At 39.4% G+C, this 15,743-nt stretch overlaps 1 protein-coding gene across 1 annotated transcript; it reads right to left on the bottom strand.

Annotated features, from left to right (window-relative positions):
* Positions 1–202: 202 nt before the first annotated feature.
* Positions 203–14,580, bottom strand: LOC136830917 (meiosis-specific nuclear structural protein 1-like). The gene is made up of 2 exons (XM_067090889.1): positions 14,511–14,580; positions 203–708 (listed from the first exon to the last, which is right to left on the bottom strand). The coding sequence occupies exons 1-2, from the start codon at positions 14,578–14,580 to the stop codon at positions 203–205; spliced, it is 576 nt and encodes a 191-aa protein (XP_066946990.1).
* Positions 14,581–15,743: the final 1,163 nt, after the last annotated feature.

Genomic DNA, 15,743 nt, shown 5'->3' with positions numbered 1-15,743 from the left:
GCTTCCTGAGAGTGGGTGGCTGCTTATCACTGAGATACACAGCCAGAGGCCCAGACACACACTGGAAAAGATCTTCCGGCATGGTCCTATTGAATAGGTCCTAGAAAGTCGTGCATTTTAGGGAGTCGACCCAGTGGGTCCCAGCCTGAGTCTTGTGACAGGCCCATTTGGTCCAGGACCAGCCAGCTTCCTTGGCCAGACCTCAGAACTGCTGTCTCCACTTCTCAGAGGTTATTTCGTATGCCTTGGCTATTACCTCATGGACTGCAGCCATGTCTCCTCGTTGACTCTGCTCCAGCGAGTGGAGGGCTGCCTTCGCTTTACCTTCCACATGTTTGGTCAGCACTAAGGCCCTCTCGGACTCAGTGGTGTTGAAATTATCGAAGAGCACCTTGACCTCTTCTAGCCATGCTTCAGGCTCTTCCTCAGTCCACTTGGGGACTTGGGCATTAAGGCTTGATAGTGGAGTATTTGAGGCAGCAGGAGTGGGGCTAGAGTCTTGTTGGGATGGTAGAGCTTCTGCGCTTTCTTTCCTTGCTCTTTCCAAATCGAGCTCCTTTTCCTTGACGGCTAACTCATTTGCCTTGAGGGCTTGCTCGCCTTCCTTCTTTGCTCTCTCCAACTCAAGCTCCTTGTCCTTGAGGGCTAATTCTCTTGCTGTCTTGGCCTCTTCATACCTCTCTATTCTTCTCGTTCTTCTCGTTCTACCTGAAGTATTTCATCCAGCTGTTCTTTCACCCACTGGGCGAGTTCCTGTCCGGTGAACCCTGCATCCTTGCCCATGTTCATGAGGGTTTGGTGCTGTTCTAGAGACATGGTCGTGGGTTAGGGGGATGACTACGAGAAATGGTTTTGATGATGTGGAAGTGTCCTGTAAGTTGGTAGCACCCTTTTCAATAAGGTGGCACTGTGGTTGAGTGTGCCATGCGAAGGTCACACTGAGGGAGTGTTCCTGAAGGAAGTCTGAGTCCTTATGGGCAGATAAACTAGTAGAATGGGGTGCTCCTGAAAATATAATATTCCTTTAGGGCAGAAACACTTTGGAAATGGGAGTGATCCTGAAGGTGCTACATTCCTTATGGGCAGACACACTGGTCGTATGGCACTCTGTTTCTTAGGTACAGGTGCAGTGGCTTATGGTTAAGTACTTGGGTTTGGTGGCACTATGGTGTCGGTGCGCTCTGTGGAGCAATACAAACTGTCAGTGCATGAAACGGCACTGAAGGAAATGGCACTCTGCCTGAGGCAGAAGGTAATCAAGGAGTAAGAGGGAAAGGTGAGACTCCGGCAGAAAGTCAGTGAGGGAGGAAAGGGAAAGAAGAAAGATAAGTGCTTCAGTAACTGAGTTGGTTGGCAGTGCCTCAAATTAGTGGCACTGTGGGAAAGGAACCCTAGGGCGTGTCACTTGTGGGTGGCTAGTTCTAAGAACTAGAGATTGCTTCCTGACATGGGGAAAGGAAGCCTTCTCCCTGACATGAGGAGAGGGAGGATATGGGGGCTGCACTCAATGTGCAATTTGGCGCTTGCGCCATAAGCAAGTCTTGAATGAGGTATACCCACTCATGCACAGCAGCTGATAAATGTATAAGTAATTAGTTGTCCATGCGCTCGGTGGCGTACGAGAATTTATATGGGCTGAAGCACGAAATGGAAAAAGCAGGTATGTGATACTATTCATGGGAAAGCGCTTATGAAGTTTCGCGCACTGGGTATAATAAAGTGATAATGGAGTTGGATCTTCGAAGTTCGAAGATTGGTTAAATGAAAGAAAATTCTTTGTATTTGGCTGTTATGATTCGTGGGTTGTTTTTCCAACTCGTGGATAAATTTGTGTAAGTCCCTTTGTTATGCTAAAAGGAAGGAAAACAAAACATCAAAAGAAAATCTCTCTCTCTCTCTGTGTGAGCATAGTGTAATGGAACATACCTGTTATGAATTAAGTTACTCTACCTTTGTTTTAAGACAAATTACAATTGCAAAATTACACTAACTGATTTTCGAAAATGGAATCTTCGTATTTACATAATTTCACTGATTCACTCTTGCCATGACAAGTGATAGTAAGTGAGATTTCAGATTATTTCAAAGATATTCAAGTCTTCGTGAAGGTTTATGTTAAGGTTGAAAAGTGATGAAACTTCGTTCAGAGTGAATGAAAAATGTGGGATCGAGTCGCGTGTGTGAGAACAGCCGAGAGGGTCGACACGCTTTGTCGCCGAATCGTCGCTTTGTCTCACCAACAGAGAATGGGAAGTGCTGGAGGGAAAACAGACAAACTCTACTTTCTTTGCTAAATGCGGGTTTCGAATGCAACAGTGAATGGTTTAACGTTAAATATCAGCAATGTCTTTACTTTACTTAATATACGCTGGGAGGGTTGTTAAATGACTACGCTTGGAATGTTTTCATTGTTACGACACTGGAAACGATTCTCGCAAGCGCCAACTGAACAGAACGTCTGACAAGCCTACATCTGCTTTGTGATGCCAGAGTTCACTACATGTCTTAACTATTCGTGAATTCGAGATTTATATCACAGACAGAAAAATTGTACACTTTCTCAGTCGTAACTGTTCTTGAATAAACTCCTAGCTAACTCGTTCTTGCTAACAAATGCAGTGGTTCCCTAGTAAACACTTCCCAACTCCTATTTAAACCTACGAATCCTTAATATCACAAGACTTAATGATAATAATCTTTTATCTTAATACTCTTCGCTCTAGTTGCCTTTATGCCTTTGTGAATAATGGAATTAATTAATTTAAATGAATGATTTATTCCTGGTTCATTTCGTTCCTAGTCTTTAGCGAATAGCAAAGCTAATTTTGATAATCCAACTAGATTCTGGCAAGGAATCGTCACTTTTACAGATTGGGTCTCTTTGGAAGACTGCAAGGGGGTTTTTCTGAATGTTTACTGCTAGGGGGGCCAAAAGAGAACACCAAGCTATAAACAAAATAAAGGTGAGAGTGAAGAACTTACCTTATTGTATCAATTTGATAAAAGAATAGAAGGTCAGCATAGGAATGAGTCAACTGTTACGTTACAATGAATTTACATGAAGCAATCAAATGGGGCTGGAACTGAGGATCTAGCAGGCAATCAAACTTAATGAAAATGAAAATTACGGTTATGTGAATGGCACGTCTCAAATTGGAAAACGAGATAAGGCTTGTAATAATTTCTGTAATTGGCTCTGTGGGCAACTGGGGAAATGCTATCCAGACTTCCTTGGTTTCAGAGATGGCAGTATTCTTTAAGGATTTGATTCACAAGGCGGGGTTTGACTGAGCAGAGTGTGGTTGAACTCCTGGGGCCTGTAGATGTTTTGCACTTAACAAGTAAGGGCTTGGCCGATCAACGTGGTTAGTCGTCACCAGTGGGAGATGGAAAGACGCCTGTCTGTACAGGTTGCTGGTTGTGCATGGAGTGTGTGGGTGTAAGAAACCAGGGTGCTCCTTCCAGATTGTTTTGCTTCGAAGTGTAGGCCTCGGTCGATCTGCAAAAGTCATACAGCCAGGGTCTTATGATTAAGTGCTTAGAGGTTAAGTTCCTATCTACCTCACAGCCTGGATTCGCCTATAACACTAACAAGGGGCATCAGCTATAGACACGTGATGTGGGGGGTCAAAAGGGGTTGCTATTGCACTCACTTCCATTTAGGTGCGGAGAGGGATGCGTTCTTAGTTCAAAACAAGTGCTAATCCTACCTTTCCCACCACGTTGGCTGGCCTAACATTCAAATGAGAAGTGCTTTTAATTAGAAATTCAAATTATTTTTGGCTGGCTAAGAGGGAGGAATGTAAATACATGACAATATATATATATATATATATACTGTATATATATACATATATTTTTTCTTTGGTCATTCCATTTATCAGCATTCATTATCATTCCCACAATCTTCGTTGTCATGCATAGAAGATATATCATATATATATATATATAGCTTGGTATGTGTGTGCTGTATAAGACAACTGGTCCTAATATAGAGAAGATCGTATTTCTTTGACGTTTATCTTATTTTAACGTGTTCTATATATATATATATATATATATATATATATATATATATATATATATATATATAAAATCTTCGGTCATTCCATCTATCAGCATTCATTATCATTCCCACAATCTTCGTTGTCATGCGTAGAATATATACAGTGTATTAATATATATAACTTGGTATGTGTGCGCTGTATAAGACAATTGGTCCTAATACGGAGCAGATCGCATTTCTTTGACGTAAGAGCCAAACGTTCTCAATATAAACAGAATACAAATGTATGTAACATATACATAGCAAACATACAGTATGTCTTCTACTACTACTACTACTACTACTACTACTACTACTAATAATAATAATAATAATAATAATAATAATAATAATAATAATAATCTATGTAAAAATTCAGCACTACTGCAAAACATTCTGAATCTGAGTTATAATTATCAAAGTCTTCCACTCACTCAGGGAAGTCATTAAATGTTAGCAAAGAGATTTAATAAACCTTTCCTAATCTATATTTTGCTTTGCTTCAACCATTATAAATTTACTGTAAGATATATTTTTCCCTCTTAACCTTATAACTGATGATTCTTCACTTGATATACAATGTTTATTGATAAGTGACTTCATGAAAAAATTATTGAATATTACATTCAAACTAAGAAGAGAATTTTACATATATATATATATATATATATATATATATATATATATACACATAATATAATATATAATATATATACATATATATGTATGTGTGTGTGTATATATATATATATATATATATATATATAATATATATATATAATATATATATATATAATATGCGTGTTTGTATGATCGTATGTCATATGCACATAGGAAAAAATAAGGCAAAACACACACACACACACAACAAATTGAAGAAAACTCTTAAACGGTAAAGGTAGTCCGCAGAAACCTCTTGTTTTCAAAATCCTTCCCGAATTTTAGAGAGAGAGAGAGAGAGAGAGAGAGAGAGAGAGAGAGAGAGAGCTCTTTAAAACACGCCTTAATCACCACTCGCCAACTGTCGACTTGGGTAAGTTTCCAAGAAGTTAATCACGTGATGAGCTTTGGTCCAGAATAGAAGCCGAAGTGGTACATAAACCGTCGAGGTTTCGAGCGCTCGGGATGAATGACTCTCGCAGGACCAGATTTTAATTAAGATACCCTTGGCTTGAGCCGGCGCCTCGCTCTTAATACGGATAATTAAATAACATCTATCTATCTTGCTCTAACAAAATATCTAGTTTGGCTTCGATGGAAATTTGTTGGACGTGGAGGAAAACTCAGTCTTGATCAGACTCACAACTGCACTGAACATGAGCGCACGCTCGCGATTCTGTTATACAGGGTGCCCAACAAAAAACCAGGAAATATTAGATTTACATCATGTATTTTACGCACGTATTTTACCATGCATTTTACTTTATCAATAAACTAAAAAACTTAACTAACAAATAAATTTTCTAACTACTTTTTCTTTAATTCCAGGATGCCGCAGTTATCAAGTTTTAACAATTTTTCTGTTAACAACAACTGTTTTCTGTTTTCAACAATTAAATAAACAGCACCAAATATCCTTGTTTTTTGTGGGGCACCCTGTAGATTTGGAAGAACAGCTTCCAATGACTGTCAGTGTTCGGCCTATCTGCGGCACACTAATCAAGACAAAGCTTTATACAACGAACACAGACAAGGGGAAAAGTTTATAGAAGAGATCAACTGATATGACAATCTTCATTCATAGATTTCATATATTTCCACACAGAACTGTAATTCCACCGCATGTTCAGTAGTGAAAATAGACAAGTAAAAACACAAAAAATATTTGATAAGAAGCTTTTCAGAAAAGATATAACAAAGTAAAATTGCTATTAAGAGAAGAGAGCGCTTCCAAACTCTCACTACGCATCAAGCATTACAGAAACACGAATTAAATCAAAGACGTCAAACAAAGTTACATATTAGAGTTACTTACAGAGAGAAAAAATTACAGCATTGAATTATCAGTATATCAGTTACAAAAATAACATATATGAGATCGTATTCCATTATCACAACAACTGCAACAGACAGTTTAGCAGCCACCAAAGTGTGGATGACGAGTCAAAATTAAGTCTAGGTGGTCATCTTTGAGTAAATATTGGCAGGTTTGAAGTAAATTTTGTCCTTGAGGTAACAGATTCCTGACAGTGGGGCAATGAAGGCAGTAGTGTTCAAGGTTATTGGCATTAGCAAGGAACAGTTTACATGAGGTGTAGTGTGGTATATCTAGTGTCTGTCCAACCTGCCACACAGGACGATATCCCAACCTTATCCTGGCACTTACGACATTATGCCTACGCACCATGAGTCCACGTCGCCGGTACTTGTGACGGCTCTGCAGAAAGTTATCATGATGTTGTATGGAAACACTAGTGCCCCTCTCTGCAGATGTACTGTACAGGCAAAAGCTGCTGAATATATTCTAGAGAGAGAGAGAGAGAGAGAGAGAGAGAGAGAGAGAGAGAGAGAGACTTTCACAACACAACAAGATGTGCGCAAGGAATAACTCCTACGGGGCCCAGAATAAGGGCTCAGGACCCAAAGCAAAACGTGTCTCAGATGCTAAAGGCCACATCCTCTCATGAAGAAACACCAGCAGGAAGGTAACAGAAATAATAACGAATTACCGGCATGTGATGTAACTGTGAGAAGAGTAACATCAACATCAAAACCAAAGCTGGAAAGATAATAACAACGTTTCTACTGAAATTCACGGTGCCAATTTAATGTTCGAGATTTTACACTAGTAATCAAACAACGAACTATCGATAATTTCCGAATTTTTAGAAGAAACGTTTATAGAGAACTTAGAAATGAGAATTTACATTCACCCGCGTCTCGAACCCGGAAAACGTTCAAACGTAGGCTATGTATATTCCCTCAATTAAAAAAACGGCCCGAACTGGACTGATGAAAGAAAGAACGTCAAATGCATTGCAATGCACCTCTTAATAGACCATCAAGAGAACATTAAGTGCACTATAATGCACCTCTTTGGCATAATTATGTGAGGTCTGCCGACGCACCTGATATGGCATACACCTGATCTGAAATCTCGATCCGGGATATTTTCGTCACGACAGACTGCAGCAGACTGTACTCCACACTACAAGCCGACTGAGAGACCCAAATAAGTCTGACTGACTCTTTAGAGAAGTCGGCTGTCATGAACACATAACGAACATATCAAACGTAACATTAGGACATCGTGCAAGTGACTGACAAGCCTCTATAATTAATCACGCGTAAGTATCTTCATTATGATGAGACGTCCAGGGCCATGAATATTTCATCCACAGACCCACGCAGGCTATACCCAAGTATTGTTGCACCAGTGCTAAGGGTATTACATTCAACCACAAGCTCAGAAAAAATTGAAGAATGCATTTTCATTTAAATAACCATACCAACGAATTAAGCTTTCCACGTGTACTCTTGCATTCATAACATTAAACAAACTGCTTACCTTCCGCCACAGTCTCTCTAAAAGAGTCTCCCCCTCAAAAAAATAAAATAAATAAATAAATAAAATAAAAACAAAAAATAAAAGACTACACAGCACAGGTTATGAAAGAATGCGTTCTATGGGTCAAAAGTGACCCATTTTTCTCTTACAGATAACCTGTAATCACTTCCTTGAATGTGGCGATGATGTACATGGCCACATTTCATTTTAGTTAAACTTTTAGGCATATATAAAATAGAATAAGTTTAATGTTTTAAGAGTACTGGAAAAAACAATGTTTTTCATCGTGAAAATGATTGCCAGGTGACTCCAATATACATGAGAGAGAGAGAGAGAGAGAGAGAGAGAGAGAGAGAGAGAGAGAGAGAGAGAGAGAGAGAGAGATTACTGCAAGAAGGTATGCACGTTTTGATTTTTAAGCAACTAAACTGCAAACTGGGTTTGACAGCTGGATAAACAGACTAAAAAAAAGAATTACTGGTGAGAATAACGGTACACAGAAACAAGTGAAATGAGGCTGACTTACATTTGATATGGCGGTAGGTTAAACTGGTGTAGAGAGGGTTCATTGGAAGTATAACTTGTTAGCGTATGGTTCAGGGAAGTTCGACAATACAAATAGCTTCTCTGGGAGCAGAATTCTGAATATAAATATTAAAGCTATTTTGACAGTCTGATCACGAGAGAGAGAGAGAGAGAGAGAGAGAGAGAGAGAGAGAGAGAGAGAGAGAGAGAGAGAGAGAGAGAGAGATGAATTATGTTCGGGTATTTTCAATGGATATCTTTTAAAACAGTTTGACTTAAACTGTACCTGGTTTTGACGGGATGTTTAACCTACTGCTTGCTTTCCATCTATTGTCGGGTTGAATATTCATAAGGATTGCAATTGCTTTTGTAATTACTCTTCTTGACTGGCCTGGAAATTGTTTTCGTCTTCTCTCTCTCTCTCTCTCTCTCTCTCTCAGATAGAACCACAAGTGAAGAAACCATATGCATCTCCGCCAAAACAAAAACAGAATGTACACAATACCAGTACAGCGAAGTGTAAAAGTAATATAATGACAGTTTTCTTTACAAAAAAAATCGGAAATGACAGAAGTTTGTCACCCAGTACTTATATGAATTTTTCCTACCAAAAAAGGAAACAGACTACCAATAGTAATAAAGAAGATAAAGTTCTAAAGTACAAGATCTGCGAGTATGTGTACAGAGGGTAAATAGTAAAATGACATACATGAACATTTTTAGAATCTCGTTTATGAAATTCTGAACACGTGCACGGCTCACAAAATCATTCTTGTTTTTTCTTAAGAAGCGTAAGGTAACACTGCCCATTCTAATGGATACCAAAAGTAATTCAGTTACATTATTTACGCAAACTAGCAACATTTCAAGAACATTGTAATAAGACCGTGGAGATTAATTCAGTTGTCCAAATCTCGTTTGGGAAAACATATTGCTTCCATCAAGCAGTACCCACTCTCTTAGAAATGGTTCGTTTCGCCATTACATAATACTCTTACTGATATTTGTATGAGCCTCTCTCTCTCTCTCTCTCTCTCTCTCTCTCTCTCTCTCTCTCTCTCTATATATATATATATATATATATATATATATATATATATATATATATATATATATATATATATATATATATATATATATATATATATATATATATATATATATATATATATATATATATGTAGAGTATGTATATATATATATATATATATATATATATATATATATATATATATATATATATATATATATATATATATATATATATATATATAGAGAGAGAGAGAGAGAGAGAGAGAGAGAGAGAGAAAATCTGAAACGAAATTTCAGCAATATCAAATTTGTGTAAAATGAAATTTTCCCAACGGCTTCTCACACACGGACACACACAAAACAAAAAAATCAAGCGGATCACCTATTAAAAATATGAACCCCATTTTTAAGATCAACATTTCTGATTTTTTTCCTATTTTTAGCATTCCCACAACATGCTGAATGCATTTCTCTTTCGTTTTTAATGTTTTTTAACTACTGATACTTAGAAGAGATGCAGAGTTAGGTAACCGATAAAAGTGCATCATGTTATGAAAAAACTAGTTATCGACTATAAAGGTGTCCTCCAAGGACACCTCTTTTCGAGAATTACTTGAAACTTATGTTTGAACATGGTATAAAGTAGCAAATTGCACATTAATCACTGTGAATTATACCACATGCTACTCCTTTGCAATTATGTTCCTTGTCAGAAACCTGATAAAAATGTATATTTTTATAGCAGTAATTCACATTATTTTCTTAATGTACAGTATATATAAATGTTGCATACTTTGCAATATTTAAGACAAATCTTGTAGTGCAATCTTTTATTGAATAATCTCTACTTAATATACTGTAATTCCCCTATGTAGTTATCTGTAAGCATTTGTATTTTGTAATACTACCCGAGTACCGCATCAGCCTTGGTGAATGACTTTTTCCTAGTAAACAACAGGGAGGAAAAGGTGTGCATAATATCACAACCAACAACAATCACTTTACAGGTTTTTTCCCTACTCGCATACAGCGTCTGAGATGCCTGTTGTGGTGTACTTTCTAAGCTGTTGGCACAATAAAGTGCTTCTCTTTCGAGAGACTGAAGTGACCATTGCCCTGACCTCCACCAGCATTGTTTGAAGATAGCTGTTTTAATAGTTCTTCATTCCAGGGGAGGGTAGAGCTCTCGGCTAGTACGCTGTTGGCCCAGCGTTCGACTCCCCGACCGGCCAGTGAAGAATTAAGAGGAATTTATTTCTGGTGATAGAAATTCACTTCTCGTCATAATGTGGTTCGGATTCCACAATAAGCTGTAGGTCCCGTTGCTAGGTAACCAGTTGGTTCTTAGCCACGTAAAATAAATCTAATCCTTCGGGCCAGCCCTAGGAGAGCTGTTAATCAGCTCAGTGGTCTGGTTAAACTAAGATATACTTTTCACACGTGTGACAGTCTGGGTGCGTGTGCGTTACCGCGATATCTTAAGAATGGAATTCAGTGATGTTTGCTTGAAACATTCTTTTCGCGATCTTTTGGAGATAATTAACATCTGGGGAAAATGAGCTTTTATCTCAAATCTGAGCCGACTTCTCCAAAACGTTAACTCAATGTTCACATAATCAAAATAACAGGAGAGTTTCATCTGATCTTGTTCCCTACTAACCCACTTGAGGGACTGTCGTAATTTCTAGTCTCTCAGCGGGATACTTGTATTGGTAGCCTTGGCGAAGATGTTACCTACTGAATGCTTTTGTTCAAATCTGTCATGAAATTTCATCAAACTACGGAAGATTTCCAGGAAAACTGCATGGCCAGTAAACTAGATCCTTCTGTAAAGGTCTACCAATAAAAGATGCAACATTTCACTGAAGTGAACACAAGGATCTGCCTTGTTTGTAAACAGAAGAAATAAGTGTGCTGAAGGAAGTCACGCGCATGTTAATTAAATATCTCCGGGACAAATTGAACACCACCACCCTTACCCAAATAGAGCACATGCATATTACACAGTTAGTTCTTCATTAGCCTTGCATGCTACCCCTGCAATAATAACGCAATATAATTTCCGTGAGAAAATGCTTGGAATGGAACAAAATTACTAAATCTTTAAGACCTCGAAGTGAACATGAAGCAAGGTTCCCATGAATACAGAGAGAGAGTGAGAGATTCTGACAAGGAAACAAGCACAAATAAGCAACAAAGAAAAGAAAAAAAAATGTAAAAACGGTGCAAATAAAGTGTAGGTATTTCAACAAAATTCCTCGCCTCAGATGCGTGGTTCTGTTGGCGCCAGTCAAGCTGTTTGTAATGATGGTTAAAGTAACTTTCACTTCGCAACTGGGACTGGAACGTGACTGACAACGTCTCTTGAGTACATCTTCATCTCACAGGTAGAAGATGATGACTAAAATCTAAAGAGTAAAAACAAGGTTCCAAAGAAAACTCAAAACTCAGTCAATCCATCCGGCATTACAAATCACATTCGTTTCTGTAATGCACAAGATTCATCACAAACTTTCAACGCCCAATAAATAATTTTGCGTCGCATTACAAACCGTCTAAATGTACGCATATGGTAAGAGAAAAGAAAAAAAAACTCACGCTCTTTATACTCTACTGGGTAATAATGATGTGATTCTCAAGATTATGATTATCATTCTTACAATTTTTATCACCATATGTTCACAAGGGAGAGAAGGAGGGAATTAAGAGAGAAATCATACCCACATACATGCACAAAGAGCAGAGCATATGGTTATGAACTCTTTCCATAATTTCCCGATCAAAGTTTGGTTTGAAGGAAATCTTTAGTTTCTACACCATCAATATTATTGAATGATGCTTCATGCATCATCTCTTTCGTGACAGCCTACTAACATTCAAGACTATAAAACGTGGAAAAATAAAGCATAAACCACTGAGGCCTAAATGCAGTATACGACAGATCGATGCAATCAGTCTCAATAGACTAAATGAACTAGATGGGAAGAAGCACGTCTATAAGATGGTCCTCGTATCTACGCAATGACGCATTCCGATTTCGGAGTTAAAAAGACACTGTTCTTCCTATGCTCTTACTCTGCGAGAGAGAGAGAGAGAGAGAGAGAGAGAGAGAGAGAGAGAGAGAGAGAGAGAGAGAGAATTTCAAGTAGGAGTAAAATAGGCAATCAAATAGGAACTGCTATTTGAGATCAGTATATAAACAAAGAACAGCGAGGAGAGGAAGAAAGGAACGTGAAACAGTTATTCGAAAAGAATATACGATGTAGGGAGGGGTAGGGGAGGAGAAGAGGTTATAACAGCAGTAAAATAGGCATGTAAGTATGATCTACGATTAAAAAAAATAGACAAATACCGAAAAAAATTTTTCGAATAAGAAACTTGAAATAGCTTTTTAAGTAAGTGTTAACATTACGAAAGAGGGAGAAAGAGAGAGATTAATAATCTAACAAAATTAAATTGAATACCAGTCCTTTCATAAAATAAATCAACTCACGGATTGGGTTATGCGAGGAGTGGGATGGAGGGGAGGGGGAGAGGGGCGGTCTGGTGGGGTACATGACCTGAGCATTTACCACCATCGTTCAAAGGGCCGACGGGTAGCGATGCGAAAAGTGATCTTATTTGTTTAAAGAGAAGAACGTCAGAAGCTGAATACAGCGATTTATTTCTCGTTGAGATACTCGTCTGAACAAGAACTACGACGCGATGATGTATGGTTTTTAAAAGGGCGGTACGTGGCCAGCGGGGGAAGGGGTTGTGGGCGTGCGGATTCTGTGCAGAGGGTTATGGGGAGATGGGGCCCAAATAAATATTCATAGCATCACAACTACCATACATCCATCTAACCTCAAACCCCAACGGCAATTCTTCATCCGCGCATTTCATTAGACAGAATTCGTGCAGTTTCAACTAAACTTGAGGCTCATACTGACGATTAATGGCAACGATATACATTACATCGCCCTCAGAGAGTATTTATATAACTCACTGTTATGTCTACAATCCACGAAATAGAAAACTGCACCACAAACCCCAGTTCGAAGTCCAGTCACCCGGACCAGTCATGGCAAGAGCCAACTTGCCATTCAATTCAGATCCCATTGTCTGAGGCTATAATTCAAAGGGTATACCTTGTGATTTAGCACCTGGATGAAGAACTGCTGAGAGGCTTCTCATCACGCAAAGGAAAAATGCGACACCCTATATTGCACCTGTTGCCCTCTTACACAAGGCCGTGAGATACCCGAGAGATTACAAATACCCGGAGGTACTTCAGAGACTTGTGTTGATTCTAACGCAAAGAAACGAAGCAGCAGGAACTAAAATCGCCTTTGCTGCGCCAAATGCGAAGGAAAAAACCTTGCCCCTTTACGTTATCAATTATAAAATCACCAATAAAGAACTCCCCAACGACTCCAATTCTCCTCCAAGGGAGAGACTTGCCGCACTATAACTTGGCCGCCAACAATTATGAAAAACCAGCGCGAGGAGAGGAACAAACGGGGCGTCGACAGCTCCTGTTCATCTTTTTCATCTGATGATCGTAAATTTGCCCAATAGAAAACACGCTCCCTTCACTTCTTCAGTCTCTGCAATACGTAATTTGAATATCTGAATAAGAGTATGCAGCAAGAAAAGAGTAATCGCCCTCTCTTCCTCATTACAGGCTGACGTTATCAACTCAACAACCGAGTTCCCTTTTTCGAACGGGACGAGTCGCTCGAAGACGAAAGAACGGTAAACAATGATACAGAATAAACAATAATCTAAAAAGCTGACTTCAGATCACGCCAGCCTGACATAGCATACGGGAACTGGTTTTATGCGTAAGCCAAATAGAGTCATAAATAGACACGGAGGCAAAAAGAGAAAGACATCGAACCTCCAATGGAAGGCGTTCCCCGATGGTGCAACCTGATCAGCGTCATAAATAACAGCCATAATTGAGCCGCAGTTTTTATTTCGCATTATTGACAGTAAACAGATACAGCAGTACCTTGTAAATAGAGCAATAAACTTTAAAACAAGGGCAAGTGCTGCGAACATCCTTGTTAGCAGGTTGTCCCTCCCGGACAATGACCCGGTGCGGTGGTTGGGGGCAAGAGCAGTTAGAAACTCTCTCTCTCTCTCTCTCTCTCTCTCTCTCGTCCTCAAAATGTAGCCTTAATTCATTCTCAAATGCCCATTCACCTTTCGATATCAGAATCTTGAGCTTTCAAAACATATTCCATAGCAATTTTTTTTTTATAAACAATTGATACGGTTTCCAATGCTCAATAAAATATTTCTCTCTCTCTCTCTCTCTCTCTCTCTCGTTCGGCACCTAACGATGACTTCTTTTTCTCCATCTCCCTTCTCTTTCGTCTTAGGAGCTTTCGCCCTTGGCCTTTACCGTCACACTCGGCTGCTCCTCCGTTGCATACAAGAAAAGCTCATCTTCGTCGAACTCATCTTCATCTTTTCTCGCCATCTCATTTGCGTTATCTGACCATCGTTGGTGCCGCCGCAAACGCTCCGAAAAACGAAGGAGCATTCAAGCGGGGCAGTCGAGGGTGCCAATCTTGTTTCTTCCTTTATCTCATTCAGCTTATCGGCGCCGATATCGCCTGGCACAATCAACCGCGAGCACAAGCGCTGAGGTGCCCCAGGGGAGGAGACTTGGTCCATCATCATTAGCATCAAGCGGGAAGAAGAATGCATGCGATGGGGATGTTATCTCGCAGTGTTCACAAACGGCTGCGGATCGATGAGATTGCTCGCAGGGCCTTATATCAAAGGGTGGAAGGGAGAGGCAGTTACCCAGCTGGAGCCACAAGAGCTTAAGAGCCCAGAGGCTTTCTTTGCAAATCCAGTAGCCAGGACGAGGGGCGGAGGCCAAGTGGCTTATTGTTTTATGGGAGGCTTTTCTGATAGGGAGGCGGTCACATGTAGGTTGGGACCTAACGAGGCTGAACCGTTAATTGTTATTAGGCTGGAACATCTATGCATATGTAAACGGGCAATAAAATGCTACGGAGATGTTCATTATTCTTGGATGTCTATAGGAACTTTATGTCAATCCTCACAAAACAGAGAGAGAGAGAGAGAGAGAGAGAGAGAGAGAGAGAGAGAGAGAGAATTAGTGTAATGTTACCTGATTACTTACAGGCTTCGGTAAAAAGTAGATAGAACCAATAAAAAACTTAGCGTATATAAATTAGCTACACAGCTTAGATAGTGCTACAATTTTGAGAACAGGAAAAAAATTATCTAAGGTAATAACCTAATAACCAAATAAACAGCGAAAAATAGTCTGAACGGCCCGCACGAACCAACGGTGTGTGGCAATCTCTTCTTCTCGGGGCCCTGGTGGCAATAAGATGTGCCGACCTAAAGGCAACAGCACTCAAACGCTTTCCTTTCGCCGGACCTAAAAGATCTAATTCCACTTCACTTCTCCTCGTGTTGAAACTCAAAGACTTTTATGGCACAGCCGAGAATCTTCGGTTTTAATTGCGCGTTAATGACGTCAGGGAGGTACTCTTGCGCCAGCGTTTTTCTCTTCGACTTTACTCTTTTTTTTCCTCTTTTTATTTTATCTTTTTTTTTCTAACATTTCAGACGATGAGGTTTATGGCTTTCTCAAGAACACGT

Source organism: Macrobrachium rosenbergii, chromosome 47 (genome assembly GCF_040412425.1).
Source record: "Macrobrachium rosenbergii isolate ZJJX-2024 chromosome 47, ASM4041242v1, whole genome shotgun sequence".
NCBI classification, from domain to species: domain Eukaryota; kingdom Metazoa; phylum Arthropoda; class Malacostraca; order Decapoda; family Palaemonidae; genus Macrobrachium; species Macrobrachium rosenbergii.
The sequence above is the reverse complement of the archived record's forward strand: the minus strand, read 5'-3'. Positions and strand labels throughout refer to the sequence as shown.

Coding starts and splice junctions, on each gene's coding strand:
- LOC136830917 (XM_067090889.1), bottom strand. CDS start 14,580: ATGGCGAGAAAAGATGAAGATGAGTTCGACGAAGATGAGCTTTTCTTG. Junction 709..14,510: donor TGCAACGGAGGAGCAGCCGA/GTGTGACGGTAA, acceptor GAAATACTTCAG/GTAGAACGAGAAGAACGAGA.